We start from the raw sequence: 26523 nt of genomic DNA, 5'->3' as shown, positions 1-26523 counted from the left end.
CACATTTGGTCCCTGTTGCATATATGCAACTTCGGGGAAAAGGGGAACATAAGAACAGCCCTGCTGGATCAGGTCATAGGCCCATCTAGTCCAGCTTCCTGTATCTCACAGTGGCCCACCAAACGTCCCAGGGAGCACACAAGACAACAAGAGACCTGCATTCTGGTGCCATGTCTTGAATCTGGCATTCTGAAGTAACCCACTTCTAATATCAGGAGGTTGCACATACACATCATGGCTTGTAACCCATGAAGGACGTTTCCTCCAGAGGTTTATCCAATTCCCTTTTAAAGGCATCTAGGCAAGATGCCGTCACTTCTGTCTGTGGCAAGGAGTTCCACAGACCAACTACGCGCTGCGTAAAGAAATATTTTCTTTTTGTCTGTCCTAACTCTCCCAACACTATTTTAGCGGATGACCCCTGTTTCGGCTGTTACATGAGAGGGAAAAGAGCATCTCTATCCGCTCTATCCCCCCCCCGCATAATTTTGTATGTCTTAGTCAAGTCCCCCCTCAGGTGCCTTTTTTCTAGACTGAAGAGTCCCAAACGCTGTAGCTTAATGTCTTTCTATAAATCCAAATTTACACAAATTGAGGTAAACAGAAATGTAAGGAACTGACCAAAGGAAGCTCAAGAATCAAAAGGACACCTATTATTATTATTGTTATTATTATTGTTATTATTATTATTATTATTATTATTATTATTATTAATTTTTTTTTTCCAAAAAAATGAACAAGGCCTTTTATAGGAATGGGGTAGGTGTAGGGAGTCTGGAATAATTTGTAAGTTCCTGGCTTAGAGAAATTATGCTTGTGGATAGAAGAAAGGATATGTAGCCTTCTTCTAGTAGTGGAACCAGGATTGGTGGGACTCTTGGATCAAGCCTGGTTCTTGGGCCACTTGCTCCCAGAGGTTTGCATTCACTTCATATTTGCAGAGTGATGTCAGGTGATCCACTTCTTTAGTTGTCTAGCGCTACTGAGATCTTCCGAGATTTTCCAGAACCTCTGATGATAAAGAACACAGAGTATGGGCAGGTCCACTTTGATAGAAATAGTTCTTCAGGTACCTTAGAACCATGCCATGGAGGACTTTATAATTAATAAGCAGTAAATTGTGCTCAGAAGCGTACAGGAAGCAAATGGAGTTCACGAAGCTCAGGTGCGGTGTACTGTGATGTGCCCATAAACATCCTAGTCACTGTATTCTGCACCATTTGAAGCTTCTGAACAGACTTACGGGGTTGTTCTACAGAGAATATGCTATAGTCATCTAAACAAAACTTGACTAACAGTGCAGTCCTATGCAGTGTTATGTTCTGGGATAGTAAATCTGAAAACACATTTACTTGGGAATAAGTCTTAAGGCACATTCCCTCTTGGCCCATGGCATACACATCACTAACAGTGCTGCATGCTATGGGAGAGGGTGGCCAAATGGCCCAGGACAGGTAAGTAAAACTTTTTTTCTTACCTCTCCATAGGCCATTTGGTCTCCAGTGAGTTTCCTCAGACCTATGTCAGCTATTTTGCTGGTTTTATACCAGCAAGAGGTCACTTTGAGGCAGGGAAAGGGGGATAGGACATTAGTGTGTACCACTGCCACCAAGATCCTCCCCTTCCGAACCTGAACCACCCCTTCCAAGCACACTTCCCACTCTGAATTGCCCATGATTTTCCCCCAACCGCCCCTGCTGCCATCGTACCTGTTCTGGGAGCCACTGTTACACGTGGGGTGTTTGGCCATTTGCGCTGGTGGCCCTGGAGTACATGACAGCAATGTGGCTTTTCACAAGATTCTCCATGGAAGTCCTGAATAGGATAGGGCTACCACTGAACTGAATGGGGCTTCCTTCATGTTTGGAATGTTCCCTATCACACCATTCTTTACCCAATAAGGAAGAAAACTTGGTTATGCATTTTGTAAAAGTAGCACACTCTAGCATGCCTTCCTACCACCAGTTTTTGTTCGTTTGTTTTTAGGAAGTGGGAGGATGATTTAGTGTCAGCTTTCATTTTAGACACTACTCCTTTTCCCATTGGAGCAAAATCCCTTACAATGAAAAACACAAAATCTGCAGGTTCTTATAATCCTGGATCAGGTCCTGATCATTCAACAGCTTTGAATGAGAACTTTGGAGTAGCATACCTTAGACCAGGGGTGTCAAACTTGTTTCATACAGAAGGCTGAATAGCATTCATGATGCCTGCTGAAGGCTGCAAGTGATGTCATTAAACTACTCGTAACCAAAAATATGTACCATTTTTTCTCACTTAGGAACTCATTAGTTGCAAATGACAGAAAATACACAAATCTTGATCATCTTTCAAGATATGGGAGAGCCCAATTTTCACATGGGCTGCCCTTTCAGCAGTAACACCTCAGCACTGCTCAGCAACTGAGAGCCTAAGGGCCATATAAAAAGCTTCCATGGGCCGCATCCGGCCCCCAAACCTTATATTTGACACCCCTGCCTTAGACATTGCTTTGCATGCATCTTCTATTGAGGTTGTCTTCCTTGGTATGAAGACCCAGGAACAGCATTGTCACTAGCCTGTGATAAATGACTCCCTGAAAAACACTGCCAAGGAAACCTGTACCCACATTGACTGCTTTGGATAATTCAGATCTTTGGGTGTTTGCCAGGCAAGCTGAACAGGATCTTCTGCGAACCTTGTTGTGCCAGTGAGTACGTTTGTATATGGAGCTGATAAGGTGTTGTGTTTGTTGCTGTATTACATAAAATTGCACTGTTAAAATAAAACACACTGATATCTTCAGTGTATTTTTTTCATTGAGTGGTTTGAAAGTTGCCTACACTGAAATAGAGATTTGATATTAAAAGGAAATCATCAAAGTATAACTGTTAAATATTTATTGCTAAGCCTAATTACATTATTTTCCAGTTTTACAGCACCAGCTTTTGATAGAGTGATGTGGAAAATTATTGAACCCCTTGAAGTTGTTTCTCTAAAGCAATTCAGCTGGAAGAAGAAAAAAAGAATAATTGAATCAAGTGAATTATGTGCAGTGCAGTAATTATTTCAGGTTATTCTATCATATTATATGTGGGACTTTTCACATTAGGAATTAAAAAAAGAAAATTATTACCTTATAGGGATGCTCAGGAATCTCAAGAATTCTCAAAATTCTCAAGAATCCCAATGCAAATTGTATACATCATATAACCCATAGGTATAAACATTTTTAGCTGATTGACCAGCTGCATTTATTGATTCACAATAAAAAGAGACTGTAGTGATCTACAGCAATGATTCGTCTTTTTAATTGTTTGTTGGCACAAAGTAATATTATTATTATTGCATTGGAAATACTCTTTGTATAAGCCTTAAAAGTAGTTTAAATGTGTGGAGTACAAAAGTAGAGTTGTGTGGCCCCTATTTTTTTCCTTGTATAGATTTTTAATCCAAAGAAATAGAATTAAATGATTCAATTAACAATGAATAAATTGTTAAAGTGTTTGATAATTTTAGGCCGCAGTCCTAACCAATTTTCCAGCACTGACATATAAGGGCAATGCAACTTCGCGGTAAGGGAACAAACATTGCCATACCTTGAGGAGGCCTCCGTGACTGCCCCCCAACTGCAGGATGCAGCACATGTCCCACTGGCACAGCTATGCCAGTGCTGGAAAGTTGGTTAGGATTGCACCCTTAATCATTTTTCCAAATCCAGGACCAACATAAGAAATCCTGGTGCCTCAGATGGTGTACCAAATGCTGTCCACTTTTCCTGGTATAGGAACATGCAGCACAGTTTTTACTCTTTCCACTTTCTGGATTAGAAGGGAGGCAGAGAGAAAAAAAAGAGGAGAGTGATGGACTAGAATCTGTCCTTCTCTTCCTCCTTCCCCAACCAGGGAGTGGGAGGAAATGGAGGAGAAGCAGTGAAAGTGACTGGTTGGTCAGAGGTGGGTGTTCCCACTATCGCCTGAGGCATTCAGTTGGTTCCATGGATGGGTTGACCCTGCTTAAATCTTGCCTTGATAACATTAACCTTATTAGTTTTCAGTGTTCACATGGCTTTCTCCGATAATGTCCCTTTTCCACATTATCTTTCTAGCATGGGAAGCACTACAGTGTTAGCACAGTCCTATGCATGTCTATTCTGAAATCAGTTCCATTAAATTCAATGGAAATTAATCCCATGTTTTGTACAGGATTGAAATCTCAGGTTCCTTCCTGTGCAGCAAATATATTATGAAAAGACTAGAGCAGTGGTTCCATAACTCCTATAGGGGAGTTGAGAACCTGGTAAGTCTTTGCAAGGTCAGGGGAGGGCCTGCGTTGACAGCGCCACAGCGATTGCATTGTTGCCGCGACCAACAGGCTACATGGGGCATAGCACTGGACTTTGGCAGGGGAGGGGCTTACAGCCCCCTCTGAGGGCCTCCCTACTGCTTTTCTTGCTGATTGTAGTCCACTTCTGGGTTACAGTCACAAAACTCAAAGTGGGTCACAATTGTGAGAAAAGTTGTTTGGATCAGTGGGGAGGCCAGCAGAGGGAGCTACAACCCCCCTCTCACTCTGCCAAAGGCCAGTAACACCCACCAGATATATGCAGAAGCCCCTTGGTCGTGGCAGTGGTGCAATCTCTGCCATAGGCTGCAGGGCTGCTCCCCTTAAGAGGGACTGCCCTGCTTCTGGTTCCCCAGTGGATCACTGCCCACCAGTTTGGGAACCACTGATCTAGAGCCATGCAGGTGAAGCCCACGCTGTGGACCTCTTTCTGGAGGGCCACCACAGGCATGAGAAAGAGATTCAGAATGGGCATCTCTGGTGTTCCTTACGTTTCCTGAAGCACCTTCCACACTGCATCTAATGCAGCTGCAACTATCTCTGATTGGCTGAACCGAAATGACTAGGCATGTTAACAAAAACTTTATTTACCTCTTGATGTCTCCATGATTGTGTCTTTAATTACTCTGGATGCCAATGGCTGAGAAAATCCAGATAATAATTTAAAAAGACCCACCACTTCCAGCCATAATGCTTAAAAACTTGCTTATGGAAAAATGTCATGTGTTGGTTAATTATTGATGTTGATTTAAATTGGCTAGCACATGTTGCTATGGTTTGTCATCATCATTAAAAAATGTTGTAAATCATATTGAAGGTCCCGTGAAGCTTATGTCAGAGGAACTGAGTCTTTTGTCAAGAGTACTATGTAGTACTGTAGTGCAGTGATTCTCATACTTTTAGCAACCAGACTCACTTTTTAGAATAATAATCTGTTGGGACCCACCAGAAGTGATGGCATGAGCAGAAGTGACATCATCAAGCAGGAACATTTTTAACAATCCGAGGCTGCAATCCTACCCACACACACTTACCCAGAAGTCAAAAGCATAAACATAGTAGCCTGTTAAAAGTACAGATCTGTAGCATTTCCCCAAATGCAGTCACATACCATGGCAGCATCAAGTCTAATAGATTAAAAATAAAAAATTGAAATGAATGGGGACCCACCTGAAATTGGCTTGCAACCCACCTAGTGGGTCCCAATGCACAGTTTGAGAAACGCTGCTGTAGTGAATAAGGTGTAACAGAGTACGTGCCATAAACAAGATGATTCTTAGTGCTTACAGAAGATGTTCAGTTCTTCACTAAATGATTCACAGAATAGAAGTGGGAAGCCTCAAGGAGTTATGGAACAGGGGCACAAGGGAGGAAGCTTCCAGTTTCTTAGCCCTTACTTGTTTGTGCCATGTTCTGGCAGAGACTGACTGAATTAGTGGGGAGGGTGGGTGGGTGGGTAGGACAATATTCCACTAGTTCAATTTCATTCTCTGTTCTATGATTCTGGAATAACCTTGACCTCAAAGCATTCAGTCATGTTGGGACAGACCTACTGAGAGAGAGAGAGCGCACATTATGTTGGTCTAGCAAGATAGTGTGCAGGATGGCACATTCCTTCGTGGCAGCCCAAGCTCTTACCCAATTTTACATTTCAAGGTTGGTTGCCCTGAAACATTCGGTGAGGGATGGGATAGGGGTTATCAGTATGGAATTTGATTAATGTCTTCAGTCCAACTCCTGAGCCTTTAAGGACCGTGATTTGTGATTATGGGAGCTGATTATTCTTTCCATTGCACAACTGCTGCTGTATGCTTTGGAATGTCTTGTTCTAGTCTGTATACTAGAACGTACCTGTGCAGATAGGAGAGTGCACAGAATTGCGAGTGGTTCAGAGAAGGTTCAGGACAGAGACTGGGAAAAGGGCAGGGCGGATATTCTGCAGAGTATTCTGCAAATAACAGCACCCAGCCCAGTGCTGATAAAACTGCTGAGAACCCTGGAGCAAAGTCCTGCATGCATCCTTCAGCTATTACCAGATGGTGCATTGTGTAAGGGGTTAGTCCTGCCAGGTGGGTTCTTGTCCAGGTCGGGCACTTCTCCTGTCTCTTCCTGTACCAGTCAAATTCCTCTGGAAGACTTACAAACAAGCTATGAAAACCCCAATTCTAACTGTTGTACATATCCAGCATCTGGTATGCACTGGACGTTCATCTAATCACCATACCTAAAAGCCATCAGTAGAGCTATCCTGCATGAATTTTTCCTTTTCCTTTTTAAAGCTCTCTAATGGCCATTGCCACACTTTTTCTTTTGGGTATGAATTCCATAAATTCATTATGTGTTTCGCACTGTCATCCTGCTAGTTTATTTCCATCATAAAATGTTACTTGTCTTCAACATCAGTCATATTGCAACCTCCTACTTGCTGGCATTCAGTTGAGGAATTATATGTTATAGAGAATTGGATGTCATAGTTATAAGTCTTAATGTTCATGGAGATATAAATATATACCACTTCAGAAGATAACTTTGTATGCAGTGCGGATAAACTACTGCACATCTAAGGGCAAATAGGGTCATCAACCATTTGGTCTGCCAGCTCAACTGTGGATTTCGCTAAGTCTTAGCCAACTAGGGCATGTCAATCTTTCTGTCACCAAAACTTCAATTTGAATGCTAGCTATGAAATTAATCTCTTCAAATCATTGGATAAATTTTGTTAGTTCACTAAGCATCTTGCTTTAATCTTGATTCATAACGGGGTTGGCAGTGGCATCAGAAGAAAACTAAAGGAAGTGCTTATGGCCTGTCTGTCTTGAGTTCTACTGTAAAAAAAAATGTCTGCAAGAGTAACACTTGGCAAAATACTGACACATCTCTTACTAATTTAACTGGAGGTTCAAGTTATTCAACACTATAGGCTTAATTTTGATATTTTGGTATTGGAACATAAGAACATAAGAATGTGCTTTTCCTGAACAGCATACAAGCTAGTCATTCAACAATTCATTTCAACGCAAAAAATTAGGTACATAGTGACACCATCTGTTCTCTAGAGCCAGTCCTATATTAGTGCAAGGGGAAGTGCATGTTAAGGGATGGTGCCGGGGTTCCCTGGGGCATGGCCTAGTTCTGAGTCTTATGCACATACTTTCTCTGCCTCCTCTCATTTGCCTTGCTTTCATCTTGCCTTACCCATCCACTCCTGGTTTGCTTCACAGCTTTCATTGAGATTGGGACTGGGGTGCATTTTTGGTGAACTGAGGCAGTGCCTCTGATTCCTGCCCTGGAATGTTCTCAGACAGCAGTTTCACCACTTGGGAGTGTATCGCCCATTGGACTATGCCAAACTGAACACTTCCTACTTCTCTCCTCAGTGGCCAAGAGATTTTGCTCCCAAAGGTTCTTTATGACCCTCATTGACTGGCATGGGGTTCACAGCATCTAGGGGCTCAACCTTTCTGGAACTTGCACTCCAGCAACACAAAGCCCTTTGCTCCAGTGCAAAAGCTGGGATTCTGTTGCATGCTTCCAGGCTTCTGGCACAGGTGGCGAGAGGTGCAGCGTTTGAGGCAGTGACTCCTAGACACTGTGCTGGTGTCTGTAAGTTAGCAATGGAGGCAGGGAGTGGGCTAGAGGAGGTGGATCTCAGTGGCAAAGGCACACACCAGATCCTATTCTCCATTTTCCACTCCACTCCACCTTCTTCCTATCCTTGGACGTATGCCAGTTACATAGCTGGCAATTGGTTCAAAGAGACCATAGGCAGCCAGAAACCCCCCCTAGAGGTCAGAAATTTTTTTTTACTTGCCTATTATTTGCCTTCTGATTGCTCACCCACCTTAGCATGTAGCATGCACTCATTTGGAGCAAGTGCATGCTATAGCATGGTGGGGGAATAAGCTGAGTTGTAAGAGTCCACTTTAAACCTGACTCCTAATTCTACATATTAAAGCTGAACAATAAATTCTAAAATGGTGGCCTGCAGCTTGTTAAGAACTGAGACCTGCTTCAAACCTCAACCTGCCACATGGATCCCACCTTCCAGAACCAGCAAGCGGCAGGGTGGGCAAGTGGGTGAATAGCCACAATGCCAAAGTTTATGTTTCTTCTTCTTTTCCTCTTTTCTTCTCTCCTGGTAGCAGCCCGCCAGCATGTGCTGCTGGTCCCATAGTGCATATTTTGAAAGGTAGAGGGAAGTAAGAGCAAAGCATCTTCCAAAGTCGCTGACTGCGTTTACCCATTTTGGACCCCCAACCCTAGTTGTTTGAACCGTAGAGGCCTGAGCCTCAAAACCAAATGATAGTGACAGGACTCCCATGACTCAGCTGTTATGGTATCAGCCCCAGGCCTGCAGGGAATTTACAGGCTGGATAGAGCAAGGCCCTGATGTCTTGGCCTGACACACAGTATAGCATCATGGGAGTGGCTGATGCAATACCTGTCACCTGATATGTCACCCCATGTATCACCAGATGGTGAGTCAGCACATCACCAGACAGTAGCTCGCCTCTGATTGGCTAGCACCAGTATATACTGCAGCCTGTGCAAGCTGCAGTGTGGGAGATGAGAAGTGGATTGTGTGCGGGAAGCTACGTCCGTGAGGATCGTGATCTGTGTGTTGGAAAGGAGTGCTATCTGAACTGTTTGCTTGCAAGTCTGCTTGGAACTGTAAATATCTTGTACATAGTAAAGGACATCTGGTGGTGGACAACTGCCGTGTGTCGTCTTCATTCCTGGGAGTACGTTGTCTGGCCTTGAGCTGCAGACGCAGTGCTTTGGGCTGCTTGCTTACTGCAACAGGTTGTGACCATTTTCTGGGTCCCAACTCACACATTGAAGATCTCTGTGCTAGAAAAACCATCTTTATCCAGGTGAAACGTATTCCCATTACATTAGAATGTCATCCCACACCCTACTCTGCTTCCAGAGATTGGACAGGTAGCAACTAAACAAAGGGCCTTTTCTGTGGCATTGCCGTGTCTAGGAAACATCCTCCTCCGGCATGTTTGCCTAGTGCTTTCACTGCTGTAGTTTTGGTATCAGGTGCAAATATGATGTTCTTAGACTTTAGGCAAGTACCATCATGACATCTTGTGTTCTTTGTGTCGCTATATTTGCATTTTTTTGGTTGTCACTGAGTTGTTTTAAACTTTCATTTCCTTAATTGTAAGCTGTCTTGGACACAATATGTGGTAATTCATGCCAACAATGTTTTAAATAAGTAAAATAGTTCCTTCACCAGTACTGAAATAGCGACTCGTTCTGAGGAGTTGGATAATACTTACTGGATCAATCTCTCTGTTCCAGCATAGCGGTATTTTTTTTTTGTCAAGTTTGACTCTTTACAAAAATCTGATATTTCCACTGATAGGATACTACTTTTATTCATTGGTATAACATAGTTTTAAATCTCAGTTCTGAAATAACTCCAGATACTTTTAGAAATATAAACAGCTTTTAAATTTACATTGGTAATCATAATACTCAACTTGCTTGAAATCTAACTTTTGTTAGTACCTACATAGGTATGGATTTAGGGTAAATTTAGGACTTTAATTTTCTGCATTAAAAGCAGGGATGGGAACTCGAATCAAGTGACTTGAGTCTGAGTGGTGAAAATCAGCTTTTTTTGCAGACTTGTGTACACTCGAGTCACGTGCGTGGAAGTCTCAGCAAAACACTAGAGTCAAAGGCCCTTGACTCTGCACTCGGTCTCCACACTTGCAGACTCGAGTCTATCTGGGTGAGCTTGCTTACTGTTTTTGCAGAGTGAAAAACCTCTTGGGGCCATCATTGAGTACAGTACAGGCTTTGGTTTTGATAGAAGATTCGTTATATATCCACCAGATGCACCAGCAACTTTAATTTGTGAAATAACTCAGAAATGTTCAAAGGCTAATTGAAACTTAACCTTGTGAGCTCTTCTTTTCTCCTTTCCCTCTTAAAGGAAGAACTCCTCTGAAAAGAGATCAACTTTGCCTGGCATTTTAAGACCAACAGCTTCTACCTTACACAGGGAAAAGCAGTGTAAGATCTCAGTAACCAAATAATTCATATGCAGTCAGCAGACATTAAAATTTGAAAAAAGGAGCAGCAGAGAATGTGAAGGAGAGAAAAAGCTTTGAAGCGGAATTGTCTTTCATTAAATTAGTGAATATGACAAGGTTATGTAATGTTCCAGAGGGATGAAGTGGTGCACGTCACTAACCTTTTAGATTCAAGAGGCTTTATGCTTTTCATTTGCTGCTGGCTGAAGGCTTAAGGCTGGATTAGCTGGCAAGTTTTTTTTATTTTTTTTAATTCAGGTAAATTAAGCCCTACCCAGGTTTTATGTAGCATTATTTATCATATGCAATATAACAATGAGTACTATGCATGCACAGGCATAGTTTATTATGCCTGCATGCATGGTCAGATAGCAATATCTGTTTACACTTGCCATAATGTATGGATTTGTGTTGACCGACCAAGATCATTACTAATGTTACTAGTACTTTAATTAAAATATTTATATAGCTTGCTTTTCCTGCATGTACAAAGTGACTTGCAGCACAGTCTAAAATGCGCAGTGCAAAACAGTAAAGGTACAGTAAAACAACAGGTTTAAGCAACAAATATTTAAATAAAACTGTAAGCGCATCAGGTCATAATAAAAGTCACTTTTAGTAGAAAGGTCTTCAGGTGACAGCAAAAAAATAGCGCACAGAGGCTGTCAGACAGATCCCTGGGGAGATATGTTCTGCAACAGGAGGTCAGAAGACACTATGACAAATCCAAAAACTGACCTTTGTTGTGTAGTGTTTTAAGGTATCCCCTTATTATCTTGCAGCTCTATTCGTGAATGGTACCACTCAATGGCATTTATTTAAGTCCTGGAACACAATTATAATGTTACTTTTCAAGAAAAAATATCCTTTTAACTAGAGATGCCAGAATTGTAGCTGGGAGCTTCTGATAGCAGACTAGGTGCTGTAGTACCGAGCTATGACCCTTCCTCAAAGAGGAGGTATAAAGTTCCAGGGGTCTAAACTGGCACTTCAAGCAGCAGGACATAAGTGCCTTATTGCCTGTGCAATCAGAAGCATCTGAATTCCAAGTAAATGTGTTTAGAGCTAGTTCAAGGAATAATACGGGAATTTTTTCCACCAGTGCAACCCAATTGATGTTAGTGGTATCTAATATGTACATAAAAATTAAATCCCTGCTAAACCTCTGATCCATGGGTTCCTTAAAGGACTCAGAGCACAACGCTAACATGCACTAGCACCAGTGCAGCATTAATTGTGCCAGTACTAAGTGTTGCAAATGTGCCACAAAGCACATTTGCAGCAACATGAGCAAGCAGCACTGGAGGGAAAGTCTGTGCTGTCTCACCTGCACTGCATCTAGATCCCTGGTCACTGGCGAAGGTGAATGCAGTACTGAGTGGCACAGGGGTGGGGAGGCATTGGGACAGTGGTAGGGTAGAGAGAGGATGGAACAGGGATGGGTGCAGGGCCAGGAGGGGGGGGTGAGCTCAGTGGATGAGGATTCCGCTGCATCTGAACCCCTCCCTGGGCCTTGTGGCCCTGCATGAGCGTTCTCAGACTTGCACCAGTTGCTGGTGGTATCGCTGGTGCAGATCCAAGAAGCCCTACTGGGGAGACTGGGGCTTTACATTTGTCCCTTTACCCTGAGTAGATCTCCAGCCTTCTCTCAACCTGCGCTGGTTAAAGCTTAGGCCGTGTGTTTCTGCTGCGCTTGCTCTGGTTAGGATTGGGCTGTCATTAAGTTTGCTGTTTATGGGAAAAATAATAAATGGGATCGTGATTAATTAAGTAGTTCATTAATTAAGTAGTTATGTATTGTATCCTAAACATTAATCATGAAACTATTTTAAATTATTAAGTTGCCAGGAACAATTTATACAGCACACAAAGCAAATGCACATGCAGATAAATTCCTCTGTTACATTCTATACAGCTTGAAAATATTGGTAAACAGCATTAATTAAAAGCTGGTTTTCACAAACATTCTTCGTATGTGAGAGACCTTTTGTTTCCCAATTAAGCAATATAAACTGTAAATTAGCGTGTGGGCGAAGGAATGTTAGTTGGCAAATAAATGTCCACTGCTGCCTGGCTTGTTTGGAATTCTTCCCATGCCTCTGGGGTTCAGATAACATGTGCCTCTAAGAAAGCATACACTATTGATAACAAAATGAGCTGGTTCTGATGTCTACAAAGCTCAGGATTACCAATTATGACTTGCTACTTGAACATTATGTATACTTTTGGCAAATGTAACCCACCTATCCCACTTGTGGGCCCTTACTTATCAGACTGTATGTCGCAGAATCACAATTTCTGGAACAAAATATTCTGCATTATTATTATCAGCCATGTAATCAGACACTCTACATTTCTGAATACTAGAACAGAAGGGCTTAACAAAGTTTGGCTCCCTTCATTGAAACTACAGGAAGCCGGCTGCTTTGAGCTGGCTGGTAATCTAAATGTCTTGTAGGAGAATATTTTGGTTTGCACAAGACGAGGCAAATAGGATAGAAGATTTTCTTTGCAGCCTTAATTTGTTTCTGTGGAAACAGTGACATTGACACAGGACTGTTGAACAGTGTGACAATCTACCCAAAGCTTATTTTATGAAAATCCCCTTTAGGATTTGATATATCAAAGAGGACTCAGCCATGCCTTTAAATGTGAATACAAAGTTTGCATAGCTGTAATTTTTAGGCATTTGTATTTGATGAAATACTCATCTGGTGTAAATGAATATAGTTTCTTTGAACTTTCTGGATTTTAGCCATTTTATACCTACCAAAGTTATGACCTAGTAGTGCAATTCTCCTATATGTTCACAGAATGTCATAGGTATTGTGGTCCTAAAATCAATCATTATTGGAAGTACTGAAGGCGGTCTTCACAAGAATATAGACAACTGCCTTTGGAGCTTTCAAGTGGGTAATTTGTTCATGTGTAGGGGGATGTACAGAAACTGCCTGCACAATTTGTGACCTACCAAGGTAAATAAAGCCTATCAGCCATGGGTTATGATTTGTCAGATTCTCATCAAGCCTTCTGCTTTTTATTGTTTAAGATAGGGAGCAAAAACAGGAAGTTCATCGAGGTTCCAGTGGTCCATAAAACATAGCTGGTTTGCTTATATTCAAGGGGCAGCACAGTCCTGAGCTGCCTGGCACGTGGGGCTGCAATGGCGCTGAAAATGGCCTCCACTGCATCCAGCAGGCCCCAGGCAGCTGCTGCCACCACCTCTGGAGAAGGGGACTTGTGTCCCCTTCCCCTGGGTAAAGCAAGTAGCCCTACAATGGGGCTACTCAATTCTACGACAACCCAAGGGTCAGCGTAGAATTCAGAGCCTATGTTTCGGGTGCTCAGCAAAGCTCCACTGGTCCTGCCTCCCTCCTGTCCCCAGCATTCCTCCTCTCCCTTCCGCTTGGAATGCCGCTTCCCCGCCTCCCCCCACGTTCCCACCTACCTCTCTTCTGCCTGGTGGTTCGTGTGAACACTGAGCAGCGGAGCTCCGGTGCTCTGCCGGTGTTAGCCCAATGCTGGCCAGTGCTGGGCTAGCATCAGTGCTCCACCTGCCCTAGGGCCCTCAAACATGTCTTACAGCACATTAGCCACAGTGCACGCCGGCAGTAAGCCGGAGCACACTGGTTAGGATTGGGTGCTTAGTGAGTTACATGTGGGCCCTGTACCTACTTTCCCCTCCACCCACTAAGGCCTCATCTAAGAATTGGGTACAAAACCTTTTCCACAATGCGTTAGACCAGGAGGATTAACCTGCATCTTCTTCAACCTTTGTCTTCTGTCCAACCTTTGTCTTCTGTCCATGCTCTGAGGCCTCTCCAAGGAAACAAAGGAACATAATCTGCCCCTTCAAAGCAGGATCTAGATGTTCTTATTTGCTTTTTTTCAAAAAAAGGTCCTGTGTAGATATGGACATGCAGTGAGTTGGCCATCTCATCACCCTGAAGTATACCCCTTCCAATTTGAAGCCATATGATACAGTCTGTTGTATTATGCAGAGCCCAGTCCTATCCAACTTTCCAGTGCTGATGTATCTTTCCTTAACTTGAGGAGGCCTCTGTGAATGCCCCCCCCCCATTGCAGGATGCACCCCACACCCTATTGGCACAGCTGCATCAGCACTGGAAAGTTGGATAGAGTTTGGCCCACCGTCTCACATCTAGTTATATCTTCTGTTGATGGAAACGGCCTGTGAAAGCATAGTGTCATTGTCCTAAGAAATGTAGGAATAAAGAAGAAAAGTTAAGAAAATAAGTTTTAAGCCATTCCACTTATTTAAGGAAGCAGCCCCTGTACCTCATCTGTATTGCATTGTTCACTTACTTCAGAAACCACGATGAAAGAAATAAAGCAATTTTCATCTGATTACTCTCTGGGTCAGATAAAGGAAAAACAAACCACTCACATTAAAATAACGTAAGCAGTCCACAAACTTTATTGTCAGCATTCATTAGAGAATGGCCCAATAATCAAAGCCAGTTTTGCTGTGGTAAGTGCTTGTTTTAAACATCCATATTTTGATAGAAAATTTATCGAAAGAAACACTGCCGAAGCAGTTGGCATTTTAAATCCAAATAATTCAAAACTTCCATCAATTAATAAAGCAAGTTCAGGTAGCTGTGGTACAATATATACATGTTTTATAGTAATTTATAAATATAATATGTAAATTATATCACATATAAATATATAATATTTAAAACATGTGGAAAGGCTGTGCATGTCTTGTGGCTCTTAAATGTTTGAAACTTTTTATATGATGCTTAAAACAGACATGCATAAAACCTTAAAACAGGCATAAAACCAAACATGTCATTGGAAGAAAAAATAGTAAAACTCACTTAGCTACTTTGGCCATGTTATGTGGCCAACATCATTGGAGAAAGATGCTTGGAATGGTCAGTGGTAAAAGACAACGGGGACACCAAAGAATACGTTGGCTGGATGTAATCAAAGCAGACACTGGCCAAAATATAAAGCATTTGAAAGAAGCTGCACAAGATTGGAAATCTTGGAGAGAGCTGGTTCATGGAATCGCCAAGGATTGGACATGACTGAATGGATAATGCAGCCTTGGGTGCCCTTCGGGGAGAAAGGCAAAATATAAATCTAATAAATAAATAATAATAATAATAAATAATAATTCAATTTCAATATGAGGCTTGGAAGTTTTCAAACTGGGACCACTCCTGGCCTTTATAATGTGAGCCATGTTTGAAGCCATTGAAGAAGGAGAAGAAAGATAATGTCCATTTACTTTTGAACTTGCTGCAAATTGCTGTGCAGGTAAAGACATTCTTATTTATAGCCTGTGGAATATTCCAAGACTATGCCTAACTATGTGTCCTTGCTAGGTATGTAGCTACCCATATAGTCATCAACCACAGCAATTCAAAACTGATGCAGTAACATTTTTTTAATGATCTGGTGCAGCAATTGATGTACCCGTCCTTATTTACTTGAACAGAAAATCTAAGGATAAGAGCAAAGGTTAACTAGTCATTGAGTTGGGTAGTCATGTATTTGTAGTTACCACTAATACTGTGCTATATCTGGTATACTATTGTGAGCAAGGATTTATGAACCCTTTGGAATGAAATAAGTGACAGTTTGTAACTCTCAGGAAAATGTGGAGAGAAGCTTTGTTTGGGAGATTGCTTAAAAATTTTATGAAATCATACCTCACTTGCCTGCCCTTTTAGAAATAAAAGCTAATTAACTTCTTGCACAAGCCAATTTGCAGGTACATTGTAAGCACAGGTTAGAATTAAGGAGCAGTAATTGCTTATAATGATGATCAGCATAACTGATGTGATAAATTATGATTAATGAGTAAATTAGCAGTGAATGTTGTAAATGAGTCTGCTATGAAAATTCTTTTAAAAAGAAACGAAGGGCAACCAGATCTATCAAAATTGCTGTGTGTGTACAATGGTTTATTAGATCTTCTAGGAAATATGATAATCTGGGATCATTTGAAATGCTTTTCTATAATACTACATTACTCTAAATATCAGTTTATCCTAAGTACCTTTATTTCTGCTCAGTTTAAATTAGTTCATAACCATGTTTATTTTGACTGAAGTTTTTATAAGTAACTCTCTACAATTTAAAGAAAAGCCCTGAGCTACATAGTAACTGTTTTATACTGTCCTTTTGCCCTGATCCCGCAAAGGTACGTGAAAAATAGGCTTCTGTGGACAGATCAGGTCCCACACGTGCAAAAGGAACAGCGTATGGGAAAAGACCTTCTCCTCATTCCATACTCTGTGGTATGTGACAAACAACTGGGTGGATAGTTGGTTGATTTTGGTATTTCTGATAGCTACCTGTAATTCATGTCATTGATTCTTTGCACTTTTTCTTGAACCTGATGGACAATGTGGGCTTATGGTTGAAATGAATTTCTTCTATCCTGAAAGATCTGTGCATAAACAGCAAGAACAAATGTCATTCAAAAGTCTGCTGGGCAGGTGGAAAAAAAATATATATATCCAGGCACTCAGATGCCTATCTTCAAAACATTACCAGTTACTTTTACTATTATTGTGTCAGGGAGACTGAATTGAGCTTGTTCTCCAACAGGTGACTGATAGAGGTGTCCCAGACCAAACCTTTGTCTAATATGGCATGGGGTGGGAGAACTGTCAGCAAACATGTTTGCGTACTAATTGCAGCTTTTATGTACTCTCATTCACATTTTATGGGTAACATCCAGCAAGGTGCTGCACATTGTGATCTATGGGACCATTCTGACTGTCACTGAGGTATAAGTGATATTTCTGGGCTTGTGTACATTGTATGCATGAGAGATGTCATTTGAAGTAGATGGAGACTTAGCTCCACTGTCTCCCCATAACCAAGGCAACATGCACAGGTTCGAACATGATGTCTAGTGACTCAGGACAACTGCAGTGATTACCGAAAGCATGAAACCTATTTTGAATTGTGAGGAATGCTTTCGAGTTCAAAACTCAGTGGGTAGTGGCACTAGTATGGCATGCAAAAATTAGAAGACTGAAGGAGTGGCAGTACTGACTCATTGAGTTCTATGACAGTATTGGCTAATCACCTAATAAAACTGAGACAAGAATTCAGACTGGGTAGAAGCACTCAAGCCCCTTGAATATAAAGCCCTAGTTGTAGCTCCCAAAATAGAGGGAATTGCAGACACCACCCAGTTACATCATGAATCGGAGCATTAGGAATCATACCAGGATACTGCTCCTTTCCCAGTCCAGTTAAAGATGGAGGATCTCAAAACATACAGCATCTATTGGAAATTTTGTGTCCAGCATTCATCAGTTGGAAGAAGGGGACAATATGTATGGTTCTCTATGATGTAGTGTCTGAGGATTTTGAATGGATACGCAGAGCCTTTGCATCTCTCTAATCCAGTGGTTCTCACACATTTAGCACTGGGACCCACTCTTTAGAATGAGAATATGTCAGGACCTACCAGAAGTGATGTCACGACTGGGAATGACACCATCAAGCAGGAAATTTTTTAACAATCCTAAACTGCAATCCGACCCACACTTACCCAGGAGGAAATTTCATTTACTATCTTTGTTTGTTTGTTTGTTTGTTTGTTTATTTTATTAACACTCACAAACATACAAACATGTATGCCAATGAACTGAACTGAACTACAAACATATAACATACATTTAGGAGTGCTAAGTACCATATACAAATTAATCATACTGTATCTCCTAATCTACTTACTCATCTATTTCTACCTCTTATTGATTTATCCATTTATTTATACAATAAATTTTCTCTAATACCCTATACTATATTTTTTAAATATTCACTTTCTACCAAGCGTAAACTAACTTCAATTGCTCATTAATATTAAAACGAAATAATCTAATTACCAAATTTATCACTATATCAACTCCAATCTATTTACACTTTTTTTCTTTGACATAATAACCATATATAACACAATTCTTCCACACGTTTACATTTCCAGCTATATTTTTATTTTAATATATTCTAATTCATATTTATCAATTTCATACGTATTCTTTTTTTTTTTTCTTCAAATAAATTTGGGCCACTGTTATTAGCTGAATAAATCCTCCAATTTTCTTTAACTTTCAGATTACCCCTCAGGGTTATTTTTCTTTCTTACTTTCCATTTTTTCTCCTGTAATATCTTTAATAATTTTTCTTTATAACAAAATCTGATAAATCCACACTTTCTTATATAGGGTGTGTTCATTCTTCCAGTTAACTGGGATATATTTTCTCCTTGTTCCAACAAATTTTGTGATTTGTGCACTCCTGTTACTCTGTCCATCTTATCTTTCTTAATCTCCATCAGCGCCTCTTCTTTGTCCTGTTGATTTTCCTCCTTGTTCGCTTTTTCACTCCCTTGTTTATCTTCTGCTTGTTTCTTCACATTTTCCAATTGTTCCTTACAGACATCTATCTGTTGGGAAAGAGTCTCCAGACTGGCTTGAATCTGCGAGGACCAATTCAGCTGTTGTCGCTTCATAACAAGCAATCTCTCCGTATTAATCAAGATTTTCTGTATCCACATTTCTGGAACAGAGTCCATTTTGCAATTTCTCTCTAGTCCACTAGATGTCCACAACATATTATTCTCGTCACTTCCACCACGTCATTACTACTCTGCCATCCGCATACCTCTTGCAGATAATAGTCCAGTGCGGTTATCTGAGAAAAAAACAAAATGAAAGAAAACAGTCTCACCGTCTCTGGTGCAGAGAAAACAAAGCTCTTTCAAATCTAATGAGAATTATATTTATATCCAATTATGTCCAAGAGTAATTCTGGATTTTAGTTCACACCCAAGTTATAGTTGTAATTATAATCCACCACCAATTTATTCCACGACAGAGAAAAAGAGCACTTTCAACCTCCTTAAAAAGTTTCTCGTTAACGCCTCCAGTATATCCAGGGCTTTTAAACAAATCAGTCAGTCAGAACCAGGGACAATATTAACATTTGCGTATCTTAAATTTCCATCTTCAGCTTTACACTTCACGCTTTTTTTTCTCCATATGGCATCTCAGCATGGAGCCAGCAGCTTGATTGCAGATCACTGCACCTCCCCCAATACTGTCACAAATGGTTAGATTCTTCTGAGAAGAAAGCCCCCCCACCCCCCGGTCAGGCTTTCACTTTCCCAGATACCTGCACCGATGAAGATCTTGTCTCTCCTAACAAAGATCTTCAGGTCCTCTTCAGACCTGCAGTATTTAGGGAAAAACAAACTGTCTCCTAGGAGCTCCTGGGGACATGTCTGTTCATCCACTGTTGGCTCCTCCTCCCTCGTTTACTATCATTGTTAAAAGAATATACATAATAGCTTGTCCAAAGTACAGGTCTATAACATTTCCCCAAATGCAGTCACATACCATGGTAGCATCATGTCTAATATATTAAAAATAAAATATTTAAATGAATAGGGACCCACCTTAAATTGGCTCACAACCCACCTAATGGGTCCTGACCCACAGTTTGAGAAACACTGCTCTAATCAGTTTCAAATCCTCCCAGTGACTCCTCATATTTCTCCTTAAAGAAAAGCTGCTTTAATAACTGCCAAGGCTGTGGTCTCCATGATTTAAAGGTGAGCCAGTTACAGTGCTTCATAGTGCTACAGGATTGTATCCCAGCCACACTGAAGCATAGAGCATCTACTAATGAACATGAAAAGAAGTGCATCGTTTATCTTGTTTGCTGGTTGTACAGGTGGGGCCACTTTATCCACAGATTCACCTCACCGTGGATGCCAAACCATGGATTGCCCCATTGAAGACCTCCCAGACACAACCAAGGCTGTGTGCCACTATGCCACTAAATTATTCAAATTTAAAATATAAATTAATTCTTTTTTCCCCCCAGCCCCCAACACAGTGTCAGAGAGATGATGTGGCCCTTCTGCTAAAAACTTTGGACACCCCTGATCTACAGCATAGAATAAAAATAGTTTTTGTCTTTCATGCTTTTTTGCAAGTATTACTCAACTAATATATGTGAAGCTCTTTGAACAGTCAAGTGTTGTTTATAACTGCTATGCATTTATGATAATATGCAACTCTCCAATACTGTGGTCTTTATCTCAATATTTAAATGTAATTATAAATAAACAATAGATTAATTTCTAAATAAATCTGTTGTACATTTGGAAGCAGAATTGCTTATTATCATGACATCCACAGGTCTGGATTAAATTAGACAAACAGGGACATTATTGGCCATTTTCATTGAACATTGCTTGTTAATTATCTCACCCAGCTGGATGTTCAACCTGGTCAACCCAGGGCCATGCGCTGTGTGTCTAATTTACTGGAAACAAATTCTGTCTCTTTTTGTTTGGCAGAATATTTTGTATTGGAATTTTCCCACGCTGATATGAAACTTTGCTTAATGAAGTGTGCCAAAGAGAATTTTCATTGGACTTTGCACTTCAGCATTCAAAGAAGTTTAAAAGTGGGTACCAGTTCTCAGTTGGTGCAGCTCTCATGTTAATCAGCAAAGCAGTGCTATTGTGTGCTAATACCACATGCCATTAGAGGTCTTGATAACTGAGCTGAATGTCCAGAAGAAACAAACATGGTGTGTGTGTGTGTGTGTGTGTGTGTGTGTGTGCACGCTTCCTGTTCTGTTAGTGAGAACAGGAAAGCCCCTGGGAATTTCTTTAATATCAGTACGTTTGCTGAGTAACTGACTCTCCTGTTTGCACTTCAACACCCACAACACCCTGAATTGTTCTTATTTAGTCAATTCATACTTGTGGGCTCTTATGTAAGTACTTAATGAAAACTGAATTTTCATTTTTTCAACTGACTTCACTTTTTCAATTGATCACTTACAGTGGTATACAGGAAGCTAGTTGTCTTCTGCTGAGTTAGACCATTGGTCCATCTAGCTCAGTGTTTTCTATCCTGATTGGCAGTGCCTTTCCATGTTCAGACTGTGGAATTTTCTGTCAGTAACTGGAGGCACCTTGGTACTTTCTGAATATAGACCAGGTTCTCTACCACTTCTTTACTCCCCTCTCTGTATACCTGGTGATACAGGAAAGCTTGACACTCCAAAAATGAAGCAAGTTTTGTTCTGTAAAAAGAGAACTGGACACATTTGTTACATTTCATATGTATGAGTTACCAGCATATGAGCATGTTTCTATTGGTAGTTTAGATATTTTAGTGAATATAGAATGCATGCATTCCCTTATGTGTATTTAAAGTCTGAACTTCGTTATTAAAAAATCCAGTCCACCAAACTTTGAAAATCAGGTAATGGAAATAATACTTTGTCCTTTGTATTTTGATAATGTATTTTCACCATCAGTTGTTGTGTAGCAACATTAAGAAACAAATCTGAGGCAACAGTTAAACATTATGCTTTCTTTTTCCATCAACAGTTTGATCAAAGCCCTCAAACTCCCACTGTAGTTTCCTTAATTATTTTTTCAAAGGGCTTCAGTGCATTTTTCACCTGTCAAACACAGTAGAAAGAATATGACAGTATTTATTTTAATAACAGAGAATAATGACTTACCATATATACTCAGTGAAGGCCCAAGTCCTTCTACATATTACAAGGTAAAGTTTATGCTTATAAAGTCAAAGTTGTCAAGCCTATTTTCTTGGGATTGAGATTTAACGTGGTGTTGTAAACCACAAGATCCTTCTGCTGTGGCAATAATTGTCCTTATTTTCACCTAGCTGCTAATTGTTAATGGTATTCTTAGAAACTCATGTGTTTCTCCAGGGTGTAGTACTTTGTAGACAGAACTGGTTCAGGGAGCAGGTCAAGGTATCCAGAGATTTCTGAAAGCTGGTTGCTTAGATGAGCTAATCACATCAGCTAAGCCTTGCTGCGGGTTTTCATCTCTGAATTTAACTATTTCATTCTGCAGTGGCTTTACATTTTGCTGTCCTGTTTAAGCTTATGTACATTATCTATTGTACATGATAAATTTTTGCATGTGCAATGTGATGAACTATTTTCAAATGTGATTGTGATGCAATGTAAAATGCAGTGTAAACTGTAATGTGATGAAAATTTTTTTTTTTTTTAAAAATATTTATTCTAAAATACAGAGCTTTCCTAACAAATAATATGATTTAAAGACCAATTTTCCATTGAAAGGAAAAGAAAACATTATGGTAGTTCATGTTCCAATGCAGAGAGCAAAGGTGTAGTGGTAGGTTACAGGGGAAGGTAGACAAGCTGCCAGAGACCAGCATGGCATGTGAACACCCATCCCATTTGGGGAGCTCTCCAACAAGTGGGAGAAATCAACAGATCTCTGAAGTGAAATATCAGGTAGCGTTGTCCCATCAGGCACTACATGCAACATGAGAGAACTGCATTCAGACAGCCCCTTTGCCTTGGTGATGGGAACACTCAATCTAAGTCTTCCTGGGGGAGGGCAGAGATTATACGTAGTACAGACACACTGGATTGTGACGGCTTTAAAAGTCACACTGCAAGCACTAGGAAGGAATCTAACCCTGGCTGCCTGACAGGAGAGAACACAGGTGTGAGTCCAAGGATGGCTGCCTGAAGAGGAGAAGAAACAAGGGTGGTTAATCCCAAGTTTCATGCATCAGTGTTTGCAATTGGTGGTGCAAGTCTTTGGTCCAGTCTTGTGTGGCTTCAGAAAAAGGGGGCAGTATAGTGGGGCAAGCATTGCCTGTATTTCGTAAGTGTCAAAGTGACCTTTTCTCTTAGTCAACATAAGACAGCAGTGAGTGGGGATTTAGGGCCTGGCATAGGATATTGCTTTGTTTTTAACTGCAATATAGAATGAGACTTTCTGACTCATAAACTGCATTATATTGTTGATTAACCCTACACAATGTAGTTCAGCATTCTTATGTCAGACACCTACTGTTTCCTCCTTTCATTTAAATCAGGGCTCTCCAGACCCTGTTCCATGGACTGGATCCAGCACCCTGCCTTTTCCTTCCCCTATGTGAATGGTGTTCCGTGGGGGAGCCGTCCTTCCCCACTACTGATCTCCCCCAAACAGAGCTCTGTCCCACCACTTTCAGGTTCCGTCACCCCAGCAGCCACTGTGCCCAGATTTCTGGGCGGATGCAGTGGTCTTGAGCTCAGTTTGGGGGAGATTGGCGGCAGGGAAGCATGGCTCCCAGTAAAATGGTAAGTGCTGGTCACTCCATGGGTTGCTTTCCCATTGTGTGGTGGTCTCCAGTTTAGAGACCACTGATTTAAATAAAGAAAAGAATAGTTTAGCAGATGCTTCTCTGCAATGGTTGGCAAGTCTTGTGGTGGTTCAGAACCTTTGAACCCAGCAGACTTCAAAGGCTATATGCAGGGTTCATTGACCCTGAGTACTTATTTCACTGCCTTTAGTCATCTCACCAAAATATATTGGATTTCTGAAGGCTGACCAGTTTTGCAAGAGAAATTTAGCAGCTGTCCTCAAGGACTTGTCAGCATATACATTTGCTTGCCCTGGTTAGACTATAGTGCATTGGTCTTTATGTCAAATGTCAGGGGCCATATCTGACTTTGAGGATAACACAGAGTTTTAGTTGACTCACGTTCTGATCATTGGCTATTTTGACACATGTATTTCTTTCAGCTCTTAAACATCTGAAAAGATTTCCTGCTGGAAGCACCATAGATTTATGTTCAATCTGTGTGTATGTTTATATAGGATCAAATTACTTTCCCTTGTACTGTAAAGGGGGATGACATTTTTTTGCTAGTTAATTTCTGTCCTTGGTCTTTCTCAAAAATTTTCTGACAATACTCTTTTGGTTTCTCTTTTCTCTCTGTCCCCACAATCTTTTATATCATTCTTTTCAAATTATTGTTTGCCCCTTTCTTCCCAGTATCCTATTATTCCCTAGGCCAGTGGTTCTCAAACTGGTGGGTTGCGACCCACCAGCTTGTGTAAAGCTTCCCCTGACCCTAGGGGCGGGGGAATGGGAGAGGCAGGGACGTGATCCCCAGGTCAACGATGCAATTTCTAGGATTGTTTCACTAAGGGGGTTGAGGGGGGTGCTTTATCTTACTTTCCACTGAGTTAGGGCTGCAGCAGGCTTCAGAAGGTGTGGGAAGCCTGTGCAGCCCTCCGCAGGGCTCCCCGAGGCTTGGAATCTTCAAATGGAGCAATTGCAAAGCAAACAGGAAGTGCTTTGCTATCATTCCATTTAAGGATTCTAAGCCTTGGGGAGCCCTGCAGAGGGCTGCACAGGGCTCCCCAAACCTCCTGTAGCCTACTGTAGCCCTAACTCCATGGAAAGTAAGGTAAAGTACCCCCCCTCGCCCCCCCTTAGTGGGCGTCACTAGTGGGCGAGGGGGGGTACTTTACCTTACTTTCCATGGAGTTAGGGCTACAGTAGGCTTCAGGAGGTTTGGGGAGCCCTGTGCAGCCCTCTGCAGGGCTCCCCAAGGCTTAGAATCCTTAAATGGAATGATAGCAAAGCACTTCCTGTTTGCTTTGCAATTGCTCCATTTGAAGATTCCAAGCCTCGGGGAGCCCTGCGGAGGGCTGCACAGGCTCCCCACACCTTCTGAAGCCTGCTGCAGCCCTAACTCAGTGAAAAGTAAGATAAAGCACCCCCCTCAACCCCCTTAGTGAAACAATCCTAGAAATTGCATCGTTGACCTTGCCCCTCCCCCTCAAAGACTGGGAGTAAATCTCCCAAAAGGTTTGAGAATCACTGCCCTAGGTTAATTATTCTAGTTTGGGAATGAAGCAGAAAGCGGAAATGTTGCATGCCAGATGTCATATTGGACCTACAAGTGCTTGAGACCCCAATCCTACCCAAGTGGTTTTCCAGCAGAGCATACACTCTGCCAGTATACCAGGACTTCACAAAAGCGCTGTCAAATTCACTTCACTTCTGATTCTGATGATAAGTGCTGACACCAGATTGCGGGGGACTTGATTAAAGTCCCAATAGCACACTTGATGTTATGGTTACCACTGGGGCTGAGGGTTCAGGGATTGGCCCAACCTGGTGGACCATCTGATGGTCAACCCTTGATTACAGTAAATAGAGCTACCAGTGCCAATGCATAAACGTTTTTAAAAAGATATAATCAGCATAGTCCTTAACTGTATACCTGACATGGAGTTGACTTTGTACATGGGTGTGTATGCAGTACGTTGGATATGAGGTCATGAGATGTTAAATTAGCTTATTTGATTGTAGAATTAACTTCGCACTGAAAGAAAAGTTGATATTTTTTAAAATGTGTACTGATACATACATATTTTTCATTTTCTTTGTCTGATTAACATAATACTAAAATCTCTGAGGTCTCCTTGCCCCACTAGTGACAAAATCTTTACAGACAACCACTTTAATGCTGCAATACTAAACACTCTTTCCTGGGAGTAAGTCTCACTGAGTACAATGGTATTTCTTTCTGAGTAAACATGTATAGGATTATCCTGCAAATGAATTAATGTGTTACCCTGTAGATTTCATAATGTATAATGTCAATTTGTTTAGTTGTGCAAACTAGTTTGCAAACTATTTTTTTTTACTGAAAAGCAGTATATAAATATTCTTAGGAGTAGTTCCAACATGGAAGTGCCTTTTGTAGGAATTTTGTAACATGAGAAGCCACCCTACACTTTTATTTCCTTTTAAAACTTTGCTTCCAGGGTTAATACTATTCTTGGAGACACAAAAGATTTCCTTTACTTCTTTTGACAGCTTGACACATTCTTTTGGACATTTTTGCTTAGATTTATTTTGCTGTTTTCTTTTTTAGCACCACCAAAGTTTACAAGAACACCCGTTGACCAGACAGGGGTCTCTGGAGGAGTCGCATCATTCATCTGCCAAGCTACGGGAGACCCAAGACCTAAAATTGTCTGGAACAAAAAGGGCAAGAAAGTCAGCAATCAGAGATTTGAGGTATTAGGTCCATTGTTCTGTTCCTCTGAAAAACATTTACTTTAATATTCCTTTATTCTTTCCCATTGCTTCATACCAATGGTCATTTTAAAACCACAGCATCAATGCTTGCCATGGTCTAACACAGGGGTGCTCAAACTTTCAATTTTAGGGATGCTGGACCTTTAACAAGTGTATAGAAAAGAGAATTGCAGCAGGTGCAACTTGTCATCCGACAAGATGACAAGCTACACCTGCTGAAATTCTCTCTT

General features: G+C 41.1%; 1 protein-coding gene across 1 annotated transcript in view; it reads left to right on the top strand.

Annotated features, from left to right (window-relative positions):
• The window catches only part of PTPRD (protein tyrosine phosphatase receptor type D), a 791067-nt gene that overhangs the window by 481783 nt on the left and 282761 nt on the right, over positions 1-26523 (top strand). The window contains exon 5 of the mRNA XM_066616307.1: positions 26127-26272. Coding sequence (XP_066472404.1) covers positions 26127-26272 — 146 coding nt within the window. The remainder of the gene's footprint in view (positions 1-26126; positions 26273-26523) is intronic.

The sequence above is a fragment of the Tiliqua scincoides genome, chromosome 2 (genome assembly GCF_035046505.1).
Source record: "Tiliqua scincoides isolate rTilSci1 chromosome 2, rTilSci1.hap2, whole genome shotgun sequence".
In the NCBI taxonomy this organism is placed as follows: Eukaryota; Metazoa; Chordata; class Lepidosauria; order Squamata; family Scincidae; genus Tiliqua; species Tiliqua scincoides.
This window is presented reverse-complemented; position numbering and strand designations above follow the sequence as displayed.